At 38.9% G+C, this 13,882-nt stretch overlaps 2 protein-coding genes across 2 annotated transcripts; one reads left to right on the forward strand and one right to left on the reverse strand.

The window, feature by feature from the left end:
• Nucleotides 1–245: 245 nt before the first annotated feature.
• LOC149383952 (F-box/FBD/LRR-repeat protein At1g13570-like) lies at nucleotides 246–1,311 on the reverse strand. The gene is made up of 2 exons (XM_089628229.1): nucleotides 562–1,311; nucleotides 246–457 (listed from the first exon to the last, which is right to left on the reverse strand). Exons 1-2 carry the CDS (start codon nucleotides 1,309–1,311, stop codon nucleotides 275–277), a joined length of 933 nt encoding a protein of 310 aa, XP_089484355.1. The 3' UTR covers nucleotides 246–274.
• A 2,684-nt stretch (nucleotides 1,312–3,995) lies between these two features.
• Nucleotides 3,996–9,529, forward strand: LOC149383953 (uncharacterized). The gene is made up of 2 exons (XM_089627957.1): nucleotides 3,996–4,095; nucleotides 8,904–9,529. The coding sequence occupies exons 1-2, from the start codon at nucleotides 3,996–3,998 to the stop codon at nucleotides 9,527–9,529; spliced, it is 726 nt and encodes a 241-aa protein (XP_089484083.1).
• Nucleotides 9,530–13,882: the final 4,353 nt, after the last annotated feature.

A 13,882-nucleotide genomic window follows, 5' to 3' on the forward strand; every position in this document is an offset into this window, starting at 1 on the left:
TAAATAAACGCATACACAGAATTCTTGTCTATTTCCTTTTAAATCTTTTAATATCTTTCAAATATTATTAATTTCAAAATGAAGTATCAAGATAACTCACGGCGATGCATAGCTATTTCAGATTAGATGCGCTTCTTAGCAGGCAGAGAAGACCTGAAGTCTTTTTGACATCGGTAAGTTTGATTTGGATCCATAGATGACAGAGATTGACTAATGGAACAGGAAATTCTCCTGATACTTCCACTTAGTGATAAAAAATAAAAATAAAAGATTGTCATGAATTGGCCAGACTAAGCAAGCCGTTCCAAAGATTAAAGTGAGCTGAGCTCTTTCCTTCAAGCAGGCGGAGAAGAACTGAAGTCTCTTTGACATTGGTAAGTTTGGTATGGATCATCAGATGATGGAGATGAACTAATGGAACAGGAAACTCCTCTAATACTTCCCGGTGAGTAATAAGCTAGAGCGCATAAAAAAAGGATTGTCATGAATTGGGGACAAGAATATATAGTTCATTGGACACTAACAAACCATCCCAAAGAATGAAGTGATCTTAGCTCTTACCTTCAAAGCACCGCGACCAAGAGTAAGGAATTTGAGTTGGGGCATACCAGCCAAAAGTCCTTCCAAGTACTTTTCAGTTATATGATTTTCAAAGTGACCTTTCGCGTCAAGCATAAATACTCGTATACGAGGGGTATTTTTAAGAAAAACATTAACATAGCCATAATTTGTTACGATTCTTAAGCATCGCAGATTTGGAGCTTCGATATGGAGGTAATAGTCGGGGTAGTGACCATCATAATCAAACTTCTCAAGCAAAGGGGAGCCGGAAATCAGACTCTCAAGCACATCCCGGCGGACAATAACATCCTTGAGATAAAGGTACATCAAATTTTTGAAACCCTTAAATGTTGACGGAGGTTTAAACACACAGCTGTTTAATCTCAAACGTCTCAGGTTTTGGAATGAAAACATGGGAGATGGCATCCAGAACGACATTCTATGAGGCATCTTTAATGTGAGCACTTGCAGATAGTGTCTTAATAAGTGAAGAATCCATCTTTCTATCTCAACGCTTGGGATTCTGTCCCTAAAGGACAGTTCAAACTTGCGGATTGACCCACAATGAAGCAAGAGGACATGATCCACAACTCTCACAAGTTTAGTTGTCATTTCAGGTTGTTCAAGTGGGAAAGACCGATCATCAAACACCAAGTTTGGTAACATTATGTACTTGTACCTCCACTTTCTCGACAATATACTCGTCTTCGTCGCGTCCTTGATCGGCAGGCACGATAATATTTGGTCCATAACATTTCCCGGAGCTGTGTGATGTTCTTAATTTCTGTAATCAAACAACACATGTTAACTAATGAAAGAAATAAAGTGTATGAATCTCAAGAAAAATGTTCCGAAAATTCCGATTTGGGTATCCATGTTTAATGTTTTAGATTTATAATAGTAGCCCATCAATGTATGCAGAACTAAGCACTGATATGATTTGAACTTTTGCTACTCGAATGTATAAGCCGAAACTAAGGAATGTCATGCATGTCTAAATATTGGATTTGACACCATTCATATAAACACGAGACTTAATATTATACCTTGTGGTGATGACATTATAGCAAAGTATGTTGCCGAATTCGACCGCTGAAAGAAATACCCAATTTTTAATAACGTCAAAGCTAAAACACAAAGTTTGAATAGGGGTAGGTTAATACATTCTTTATTCAGGCGAGCAAATTGTGAATTGGAATAGATACTAAATAATATCAATCTTCTTTGCCAGTAATATTCTGAGTACTGAGCGTATTTCTAGGGTTTTGAGAGACCGAAACCGATGAAATAGAGATTTGAGTAAGCCATTGATTGATTAGAGAGTGAAAGGGGAAATTCGTGTGTGTGTAGGGTTTTAGATAGAAAGGAAGAATGCAGTGGAACTCTATTGCAGACATGGGTATCGGAGTTCTAGCTTTCAAAGTTGCTAAAGTAATACCTTTTTCTGCTATGCCTTGCGACCTGAAACGACGATGGAGGATCGCTGTTTCGCTAGAGACACCACAGCCAATATTTTATATTGGGAAGAGAAATTTGATTTATTATACGTAAAAATACATGTTTCAAAAACAAAACATAAATATACACCTAATTATACTTGGGTAACTGAGCTTGATATATAGAAACATTAAAAAAAAAAAAAAAAACTTTACCAAAATGGACTCTTACTCAAGATCACGGTTCAAAATATCGTCGATATAACGCCGTCGAAGCAAAAATCGTCAAAATATCGACTATATCGATAATATCACTAAAATATCACAATATTATGAATTCATGGCAAAATCTCGAATAATATCGAGAAAATATCACCAGCAATAAAAAAAATTGACTTACTACACGAGTTGTTAAAACCCGGGCCTAATAGCCAATACAATGCTCTGACAAATGAAGGATTGATCCTTCTTTATATTTATAGTAGATTAAAGCTCATATCATTCATTTATCTAAGCAATGTGAGACTTTTTGCTTCAATGAGATATAAGCACTTTTCACTTATGATACACTTTCTTTTTATTAAAATATTTTCTATACATAATCCATCACACACACACACACACACACACACACACATATATATATATATATATATATATATATATATATGTCTTAAAAGTAAAAACGTACAGAAGTTAAAATGTATGTTATATATATACATATAACTGTAATATATATATATATATACATATTTAAGTATATACAGATATATATCCATTTAAAATAGAATTGTTAGAGAGAGATATATATATATATATATATATATATATATATATATATATATATATAACTAAAATCATATAGCTGTAAGTTTTATTTAATTACCAAAAATAATTTATCATACTTTTAAGTTTTAATAACTATTAAATAATATTAAAATTATTGAAATGTTTAAGTTTTTATTTATTGAAAATAAATTATATGTTAGTATATATATATATATATAAATATATATATATATATATATATATATATAAATATATATATATATATATATATATATATATATATATATATATATATATATATTAGATCTTTAGTAGTATTTTGTTATAGGATATTTGTCGATATTATGCTACATCATCCATTATATTTTCTTTAACAAAATGTATACACAAAATTATTGCCCATCTCCTTTTAAATGTATAATGTTAAGTTTTAATAGCTTCCAAATATTATTAATTTCTAAATGAAGTATTAGCAAGTGTCACTACTACAAAATTGGTTTTCTGATGCGCAAGACTATCAGATGCGACTAGTCGCATCTAAATAACTTTTAGATGCGACTAGTCGCATCGGATAGTCAATCAGAAGCCGAAAAAATTTGCTCAAATTTTCTTTTGATTTTGACAATCCGATGCGATTAGTCGCACCTGAAAATATGTTGAAACTTTCAGGTGTGACTTTGTCGCATCAGATAGTTTTAAATTTTTAGGCAGGCCTCATCTCCCCCTATTTTATTTCATTAATCTGACGTGGCGAATGAATTTTTTTTTTTAATTATAATTCGGTGCGACTAGTCGCATCGGTAGAGGTATCAGGTGCGACTAGTCGCACCTGAAGAGTTATCAGATGCGATTAAGTCGCACCTGATGATTAGGGTTTGTTTAAAAACACAGGTCGACCCTTTCTTCTCCAGCCGCTCAAACCCAATTTTTTCACTCTCCTCTCTGCTAACTTCCCTTCTCCGACCACCCTCTCCTCCGTCCCTCTCTTCTCGGCCTTTTCCTTCGCCGACCACCACAAGCTACCGCGCGTCTCTGGTCCTCCGCCTCGGCCACCGGACCTCCGCCTCATCCGGCCACCGGACCTCGCAAGTCACCACTGCCACCGTCCCTGCTCCGGCCACCAGGTTATCTCTCTATCTCTCTCTCACTCTATCTCTGGCTCTCTCTTTCTCTCACTGCAATTTTTCTCTGTTTCGTCCAGCTCCGCCAATGGACCTCACCATCTCCGCCGTCCCTGCTCCATCTCCGACAACGCCTCAGCCACCGGACCTCATCGTCTCCGCCGTCCCTGCTGAATCTCCGACGCAAGGTTAGTTTTTTTTTTCATGTTTAAGTATATATATGTTACTAATTAATATATGTATATATGTGTAATAATAATATATGTATATATATATGTGTGTGTTTGTATATTGCATGTATGTTTAATTTATATGTGTTAATAATTATAGTATTGTATATTGTGTTAAGTAATTTTAATTGGATTAGTTTAATTTAATGTGTAACTTAATTATTATTAATTTGATAATTAATTTAACATGTTTAGTAATTTGGTTAAGTTTAATAATTCTATTAGTTTAGGTTAAAAGTTTAAATTGATTGTAAATTAGTTAGTATTAATATGATACTTTCACATGTTTAATAATGTGATTAGTTTATATTAGGTTAAAATTAAGTTTTAATTGTTTTTTGACATGTTTTGATATATAGTTTGTGACATTTTTAAATTTTTTGCTTTTAATTAATTTAGATTAATTGTAAGTAAAATATTATTACCTAGAAATTGTAATTAGTTTAATAATTACATTTATGTTGCTTAGTTTATAATTAGATAATTAATTTGTGATAAGTTTGTGTAGTTGATTTAACATGTAATGAAATTGTAATTTAAATAAGAAAATTAGTTTTGTGACATGCTTTGATAGTTTGTGACATGTTTTGATAGTTTGTGATATTTTGTTTATTTCGGTTTTTCATTTATAAATGTTGTGATCGAACCACGGAGGTTCAGTTTAGGGCTGAGCTAATTTATAGGATAGTTCTGGATGGTTTGTGTAAGTTTTTAAATAATTTTGCAGGTTTTTGGTTTGTCAGTATAATAGGGGAAACTCTGCCGAAATTTCGGTAGAGTTTCGAATTAATTAGTCTAAAAACTCCCAACTTATTCAATCCGAGCTCAAAATAACATACAATTCATAATCTCTCTTTCATTTTGTTCTCCGTCGTCCTTTATCAATTACTCTTCCAAACTTTCATTTCTCGCTCTCATTCAGCGAAATGTCCAATCCAAGTAGAGATTGGATCACGGAGAATAATCGGGTGACATTGCAGTACAAAACCGGTGTTAACGAGTTTATTCGCGCTGCAAGAAGATTCCCTAACGAAAAAGCCAAATATCGGTGTCCTTGCAAACCTTGCAACAACGTGAGATGGCACGACATCGGGGTTGTCACGAATCATTTGCTGAACAAGGGGTTTACCCCAGGCTACACAAAATGGTATCATCACGGCAAGCTCGAGCGTGTCGTCCTTCCTCATGAAGAAGATTCCATCGGAGGAACATACCAGAGAGAAATAGGAGGATTGCACGGTGCTGTGGAGGATATCAGGGATCACGAGGATTTCGACGATGCTACGGAGCCGACCCAGAGCGAGGTGCGTGCAGAGGAGCAAGTGGAAGACCTCTTCGCCGTGTTGGAAGTAGAATTGTACCCTGGATGCAAAGAGTTTTCTTCTTTGTCCTTCTTGGTTTCGTTGATGCACCTCAAAGTCACGAACCATTGGAAGAACAAGTCGTTCACAGAACTCTTGCAGCTCTTGAAGAAGTCTCATCCATCTGGTAATCGAATTCCGGAGAAGCATTACGAGACAAAGGCGAAGCTGAAGCGTTTTGGCATGGGATACGAGATGATCGATGCGTGTATTAACGACTGTGTCCTATTTCGAAAAGATCTCGCGGAAGCCGACGTGTGCCCAGTATGCAACGAGAGCAGATGGAAGCCAACTGGGAAAATGATACCGCAAAAGATTCTGCGATATTTTCCCCTGAAAGATCGATTGAAGATGTTGTACGCGTCTCGACACACGTCGCTTCTGATGCAGTGGCACGAAAGAGATCACGTCAGGGAAGTTGGTATTCTACGACATCCTGCGGATGGTACGGCGTGGAAAAACCTGGACGAGAGAGAATGTGTTTCAATTCATTATTGTATATATTGCTATTGGAGTAATGTTTTTAACAACAGTGAGCATTTGGATCTCTTGAGCGAATCTGGAGTTCGCGATATTGAAGCGGAGCATAGAAAGAGGTGCAAAATTTGGTTTGAGAAGAAGGTAATAACACAATATCAATGCAATTTTTTTATAAACGCACAAGTGCTAATCAATGCTTTCTTTTGTAATCAGATTTTTTATATGAAAGCTAGTGGTTCTGACGTGTCTGACGAGCTATATTCGCTTTCTATCGGCTCCCTTCAAGTCGCCTATCAATATCCGAGCTGCTTTGTAAATGGCGTTCGCAACTAACGATTGGAAGGTAATAGAGGAGTTCGCAACTGACGATTAGAAGGTAATGTATAATTCAAAAAAATTATGCTATCTTCTATGAAATTGAATTATAACGCAGTTTAATATGTGCAGAAAAAGTCTACTCGCAGTAGGGACAATTCAAAGAACAAGAAAACGAAGTCCACACAAGGGTCGATTTCTTTCTTGGCTCATCGACATTTGAACGTAAGTTTATTCTAATTTTGTAATTTTTTTTGCAATAAATACATTACTCATATTTTCATAAGAACTGGAGAGTAGGGAAGATGGGACTTTGGCCTCGGCGTTAAACACGTGGGAGAAAAAACATCAAGATGATCAAGGCAATTGGACGACAGATTGGGCGCAACAAGCATTTGTAAGTTACTTGTGTTAATTACTTAATAATCAAGTTTCGATAATCTTAATAATTTTTTTAACATATGTTTGAAGGCGCGAATTATGATACAAGTCGAGGATATTCAGCCACAAGCAGCGGAGTCAGGCCAAACGTTTGACATAGACCAGGCGGAGCAGTACGCGATGAATACTGTTCTCGGGAAACGTCGAGATTGGTATGTCGGGATAGGTACCTCGATCCTCGTATCTCTTGGCTCAGGCTCAGGACGACAGCTCGTCATCAGGTTCTTCATCGAGGCGCGTTCCAGATCCAGTGGCTAGCGAGCTACAAGCAGCGTTGGCCGCACAACCGGTCGCAATGGAAGAGATGAGGCGTGAGCAACGAGCTCAGATTGAGGCGTTTCAGCGACAGTTCTTTGCCTACACACAGCAGCATCCGTCTCCCATGCAGACATCCCCCGCGATGATGCACCCTGGGATGACGCCGCCATCAACTTCTGTTGGAATTGATCTAGGGTTTAAGAAAAAGTTTAACGCTTCGTTAAGCGGCGGAATTTTAAAAATTTTATTTTTCAAGTAAAACGTTTTTACTAACCTAGACAAAGAGCAAGTACATGCAAATATAAACTATTATGAGCATAGAAGTTTACTAACCTTTCTTGAAGCTTGAACTTTGAGAAGCTCTTGGAAAGTTGCAACGCTCGTCTCCCTCGTAGCACGTCTCTCTTTCTTTCCTCGGCAACTCGAGCAACCACGATAGTTTCTATCACTAAATCACTCGAAATAAAAGGAATCAGTGAGTGAGCACTTTTAAACACTACGACTTAAGAACGAGTCTTGAAGTCGCAGAGCTAAACTCTAGGTCAAATGAGGACCTATGTGCCAAAACAATAAAACGAAATTGAAGAGAGAGGGAGAGAGAGGATCGGCCAAGTCTAGAGAGAGAAGCTCTCAATCTCTAAAACTTTGGAATGAATAAAATGTGTGAAATGAGGCTCCTATTTATAGGAGAGGTCTCACCTTCAATAAGGTAGTTTCCTCTTCTATAGAATATCACATATTCATGAGCCAATTTCCTTATTTCCTCTTTCATTTTGGGCGGCCAAGAGGTTCCATGCATAGCTTGGATTTGTTTCCTCTTTTATTTGCGTCTCCCACTTGCCTATTTGGCCAATTCCCTTTATTCCTCTTAGAGGAAATTTGTTTCCTCTTTTTCTTTTGGCAAGTATCTTGATACATTTATGCACAAAATATTCTCTCTCTCTCTTTGGGTGGTGGGCGCCTATACTCATTCTAGAAAGGCCTTCTAGAAGCTTTTCCATTTGTTCATGACAACATGAAAAATGCCCATTAAGAATTTTCAATAAAATTCTTATGAAATGAAATTAATCCACAAGGCCCATTGATCAAGTCATGGCCGAGTATTATTGAGTCATCAAAAGACCTTGTCAAAAAATTTATTGACATTCATTTCATCATATGTCTCAAAAGACCAAAATACCCTTTTGACAATTTTCGTTCTTGTTTTGACTTAGCTTCCAGTTTAACTATTCCTACTCGATGTGATTCGTGACAGTGACCTCATGGATCCAAATGAACAAATCTTGAGCTAAATACTTGGACTCGAAAGTTCACAAACCTTTTCCAAGTTTAGCTTAATGTCAACTGACTCCACTAAAGAGTTGACACTGAAAATCTCTCGGTTCAAATGAATTTATTTTCTACTAAAAAATTCAACCTAATTGTAATGAGTGGATCCACAGAATATTATCAGTGTTTACCCTTCATGAATATCATCAGCTAGTCGGGATTTACAAAATTACCATTTTACCCTTCTAGCTGTTATTTCCTCAACTCATTTGTCGCTTGTGAATAAGTTAGAAACAATGTATTGACGAGGAGCTAACAAGTCACATTGTTTCATCCAAAAGAGTCAGGACTCAATTTGGACACTGGCCAGTTCATTTATTCACACTCCAAGGAACAAAGCATGAGGTGATATACATTGCATTTCAGCAATCTTGTACATGAATTCCATATCTATGAGAACTTCACAAAGTTACTCATGACATTCTCACAACTTAGTACTTCACCAATAGGCCTTGTTCGGAATCACATAGTGAGTCCGAACTCTGACTTTCTCAAACGAGAATACTAACACCTTTGAAATTGTTTATGGTTTTAATCCAATAACACCTTTGGATTTGATTCCTTTGCCTATTGGTGAGCAAGTTAACTTGGATGGGAAAAAGAAGGCAGATCTTGTGAAACAGATTAATGAGAAGACAAGGCAAAACATAGAGCGACGGACTGAGCAATACGCAAAGAATACCAACCAGAGCCGCAAGAAAGTGATTTTTGAGCCAGGGGATTGGGTTTGGTTGCACATGAGAAAGGGGCGATTCCCGGAGCAAAGGCGTTCCAAATTACTTCCAAGGGGTGACGGACCATTCCAGGTTCTGGAGCGCATCAATGACAATGCCTACAAGCTTGACTTACCTGGTGAGTATGGTGTTAGTGCAAGCTTTAATGTTTCTGATCTATCATATTATGATGTAGGTGAAGATTTTAGGATAAATCGCTTTCAAGAGGGGGAGAATGATGAGAATCGAGGAGCTAAAGTGGATGCAAGTGATCAAGGAGCTCAAATGGATACAAGTGGACCTGAGATGACTAAAAGAAAACTTTCAAGTGGTCCATTAAGTTTGCCTAGTGGGCCTCTCACAAGGTTTAAGGCCAAACAATTCAAAGAGGCTCTAAATGGGCTGATTCAACAAGTTAGCTCATTTGGGCCAAAAGTTGAGGCAAATCAAAAGCAAGAGAGCCTAATTACAATGATTAAGGTTCTACAAGACTAATCAGAATGCCTAGGTCGTTTTTAGGCATTGGATCCACATTTTTAACAATAAATAAGGTTGTTCACTCTTTTGGGAGTTACTGTTGTAACCACTCAGAATAGTTGGACGAATTTGGGGTGTTTATACCCATTTAGTGTGTTGTTTTGTGTGTTTTTATGTCAAAGACTTTCAGTTTCAAAGTTGTAAGGGCTGAGAGTTATTTGCATTTAGATTTCAGCTTTTATTACTAGTGTCTTAAATGTTGTTTTTAGAGCTGTTGGAGCAAAACGTTTTTGGCTGATTGTAAAGCCTCTCCAAAGCTATAAATAAGTGTTTAGGAGAATGTAATCAGGGACAATCCCATTTGAATGAAATATATGCGAGTTTGTGTCTTTCTTGTTCTTGAAAAGACTTTTTGAATTTATCAAGTTTTCTTGTGGCGTTCAGCAACTTGACTTATCATCTTGATTCTTAAGTGATCATCTTGAGTATCTTGGTGTGGCGTCATATATATTGTAGGCTTGGTTCTTATCTCTCTAGATATTGGGTCAAGTCTCAACATTCTAGTCCTTTGCAGATCTTGGGGTCTTTTTCCAATCATTGTTATTGGGTCTTGAAATTCTGATTAGTTGCAAAGGCAAGATGTCGCACACAATGTGTTGACAATGTGTCCGACAACTTGCTTGAACACAGATATGGATAAACAACAAAACAGTGCAGTAAACAAAGTACACAAGATATGGTTACCCAGTTTGGTGAAACACACCTACATCTGGGGGCACGCTGCCAGTGCAAAGGATTTTCACTATCTTGTAGTCAATAGTACACACAAGGTTTATATCTGATTACAATCAACAAATCAATAAAACCTAGAGACTATTACTACCAGTGATCACCTAGACAGGGATTCCCCCTGAATTTGAGCTCCGTCTCAATTCCACTCTTCGAGCAACCTCCTGGCTCGGATGACCTTCAGTCTTCAGCAGTACGTGAACCTTCAATCACGAGAACACAAGAACCCAACTCTCACATACACTCAATCTGTGGAACAATGTTTGAGAGAATACACCACTTAAAACCAAAACACACAGCCTCCCAGTCCGCCGGTCTTGCACGTCTAAGAGCTCTGAGTGTTTGATCAAAAGTGTCAAGGCTGCTAAGGGGGAGCACACGGCTTTTATAGCAGCTTTACAATCCTGGAAGATATCTCGGGTTTCCTTACCCGGCCTCAAGCGAATATCACAAAGTGAAGACTCCATCAAGGCGAATATTGAGCAATGAAGATGGCAGCGAGAGATATCTTGCAATGAAGTCACCAGCGAGGCAGATATCTTGTAATGAAGACAGTAGCAAGACAATAACTCAGCAATAAGTCATCAGCGAAGCATCTTGAGCAAAACTGGAAACTTGCCTGAAAAAGAGTCTTCATACAGAAGGAAAGATGTCAAACCATAAGTAGAAACATAACAACCGACATCTTTCCATACCACTTGCACTAAAAAATAAAGCCAACAAAACAACGTATCAACAATCTCCCCCTTTGGCTATTTTTTAGGCAAGCACTTCAAGGACCAGTTCTCATACAAGCGTCATGACCAGAGCGAGAGTCAAAATAAATGACCTCATGACACCTCTCCCCCTGATTGCCTCAAAAATCTACCAAAGGCAAGGATCGACCAACACAGAGGGAGGAACAACAACCTGAAAAGGAAATGAGAACTAGGAAAACAGCATATCATTTATCAGAAAGAACGAGAAAGCTGTCTTACAAAACATCCAAACGAAACACATTAGTCTGAAACACACTGGAGCAGTAGCAAAAGATGTCTTGAAAAGAGAATATTACAGACCAGAAAAGAATCAACCAACAATATCATGATCATTCTCAGAGACATAAACATCGTCTTCAGTTTCAGAATCTTCAACGGCTTCAGAAACATGAGACCCAGCGGCTTGACCTGGCTGAGAAGAGGTAGCAGAGCTCGGGGCAGTAAGGTCCTTGATAAGAGCTTCACACTTGATTTTCCTGGAGGAGAGAGTCTCGATGGTCTTTTTCAGAGTCTCAACCTCTTCAAGAAGTTCATTCACCACTTTTCTCTGAACATCTTCTGACATGGATCTCAAGTGAAGATTGCTCGCAGGGGCGTCAGATGTCTCGTCACAAGGTCTGACAAGATCCTGAACATGTTTCCCTTCAAATAATTTGGGACTGAAGGTAAGAACATCAGGACGTTTACCCACCACATCTGAACTCCTCAAGATGTTCTTGTTTTGATCAAGAAGTTCCCAGAGATAAGAGAGGGAAAGCCGATGGGAAGCTTTACTGCAAAAGACTTGGCATGTTTTGCCAAGTGATCAAAAACAAAATCACCAAAGTCAAATGAAGAGCGTGTACCTATCTGGAATATGAGCCGAGCGAGATCTGCCGTGATGCTAGACCCATGAGAGGAGGGAGCCCAATTGGCGATGCCAATGTGATACAGGACAGAGTATTTGACAGTAAGCTCGGCCGAAGGCAAGGTTCCCTTTGAAGGCCAGACCTTGGTCTCGTTTCCAGTGATTTCTTGCACGATGATGTCCAGAGAAGGTACCCGATCAGCTGTGATGATCTTCCCACGACCCAAGAACTTGTTGATCACATCAGGAGAGATCTCAAAACAGTGACCTCTGACAAAGACCTTCCTGAACTCTGAGTCTTCTGGAGAATCAAAGGAAGGGGAAAGATTAACAATGAATTCCTTTACCAGCGCAGGATAGAACACCCCAATGCTAGTGACAGTCCTCAGCATCTCGGCGTCGTGAAGGAGCTCCATAATCGCATCAATTTTCAGTGCCTCAGTGGATAATTCCTTTTCAGGAAAAATGGCACGATGGTACACATATCTCCACTTGAGAACACCATCTTCTTTGTGGAAGGAGACATTATCCATGGGAGCAGCATGGATATTCTTCGGGAGCTTTTGCCCTCCTACAGACCTCTTGTTTCCCAAACCAAGAGGGATAACAGATTCTTCTTCTTCAACCACTTGGTCCTAAACAACAGGAAACAGGGGAGTCTGAGCCGACTTCTTTACCCGTTTCTTAATCATGCCCATCTTTTCCTTTTTCTTTTTCTGGACAGGGATGGGGACAGCAGAAGTGCTTTCTTCCGGAGACTTCTTCTTCTTCCTCTTCTCCGACAGAAGAGTGGCTAAGCAGACCTCATCATCTCTCTGAATCTTCTTCTTCAGAGATGCGAGAATGTCCTCGGCATCATCCTGAACATGATCTCTCTTCCTCTTTTGCCCCAGAGAAGATGTAGGCACATCTTTCGTGACATCTTTATTCAAGCCCATCATGCCTCCAATGGCATCCTCAGGAGTAGGCTCATGAACATGGGGAAATGAATTCATATCCCTAGAACTATCAACTGGGATATTAGAAGCTTTAGGGTTACCTCGAACAATCTTGTGAGGACTCTCGATAGGGGATCCTCCAGAACGAACCTCTTCTTCGGAATCAGCTTTGTCTTGAGTCTTTTCTGAGGAGGAACTGCTGGAGCTTGCTTCTCCTGTGATGTCAGCGATGGAAAGAGCAGCTTTCTTGAGGATTGCGCTTCTGGCGGCGGAAAGAGATGGGTTCTCAGGAGGCATCGACGACCCAGCGATCGCACCTCCGGCCTGACCATCGGCGCGTATGCTGGGTCTCTGACCTCGAACCCTAACACCATGCATGTTGCTTTCAGCGCCAGGTTTCTTTGTTGCGACATTTTTCTTCTTCATTGTGGCTTTCTCTGAGGGAGTGGTAGTACTGATCCCACTTCTTGTGCCAACCATTTTGAATAAAAGATTTGGGAAACTGCCACACAGATAACTGACAAAAGAGGTAAGAAAGCAAATATGGGAAACAAAGCTTAAGAGCGCCGAAGAAGAATGGGAAATTTCGAAATTCAAGCAAGAAATAACTTCCCCTTCTTTCTCGGGAGAGTAACCGTCTGCATGAGTGAGAACATGGCATGGAGAAATACGACGTTGTGACATGAAGTGGGCCTTGATCAATTTTAGGCCCTGGGAGGCAGCAATTGGCATTTTAGCCCGGCAAACCAGTCGAATGGGCCAACCAGATACATGGGCCCATGAGAGAAAAAACACAACAGTAACGCGAACAAGAATCAGCGAAGGATTAGCACATATGTTCAGACCAAAAAATCCTCCGATAAACAGTAATTTCTATTGATCAATAACGCATAACCCAAGAGAAGATCTGAGATTTTCAAACCGGTTAGCATCCAAAGCCTTGGTGAAAATATCTGCGAGCTGTTTCTCGGTGTGAATGTATTCGAGTTTGATCTTCTTTTCTTCTACAAGATCTCGAATGAAATGATGTCTGATCTCA

The sequence above is a fragment of the Urtica dioica genome, chromosome 10, assembly GCF_054948205.1.
Source record: "Urtica dioica subsp. dioica isolate 48M chromosome 10, U.dioica_male_clone48M_v1_H2, whole genome shotgun sequence".
In the NCBI taxonomy this organism is placed as follows: Eukaryota; Viridiplantae; Streptophyta; class Magnoliopsida; order Rosales; family Urticaceae; genus Urtica; species Urtica dioica.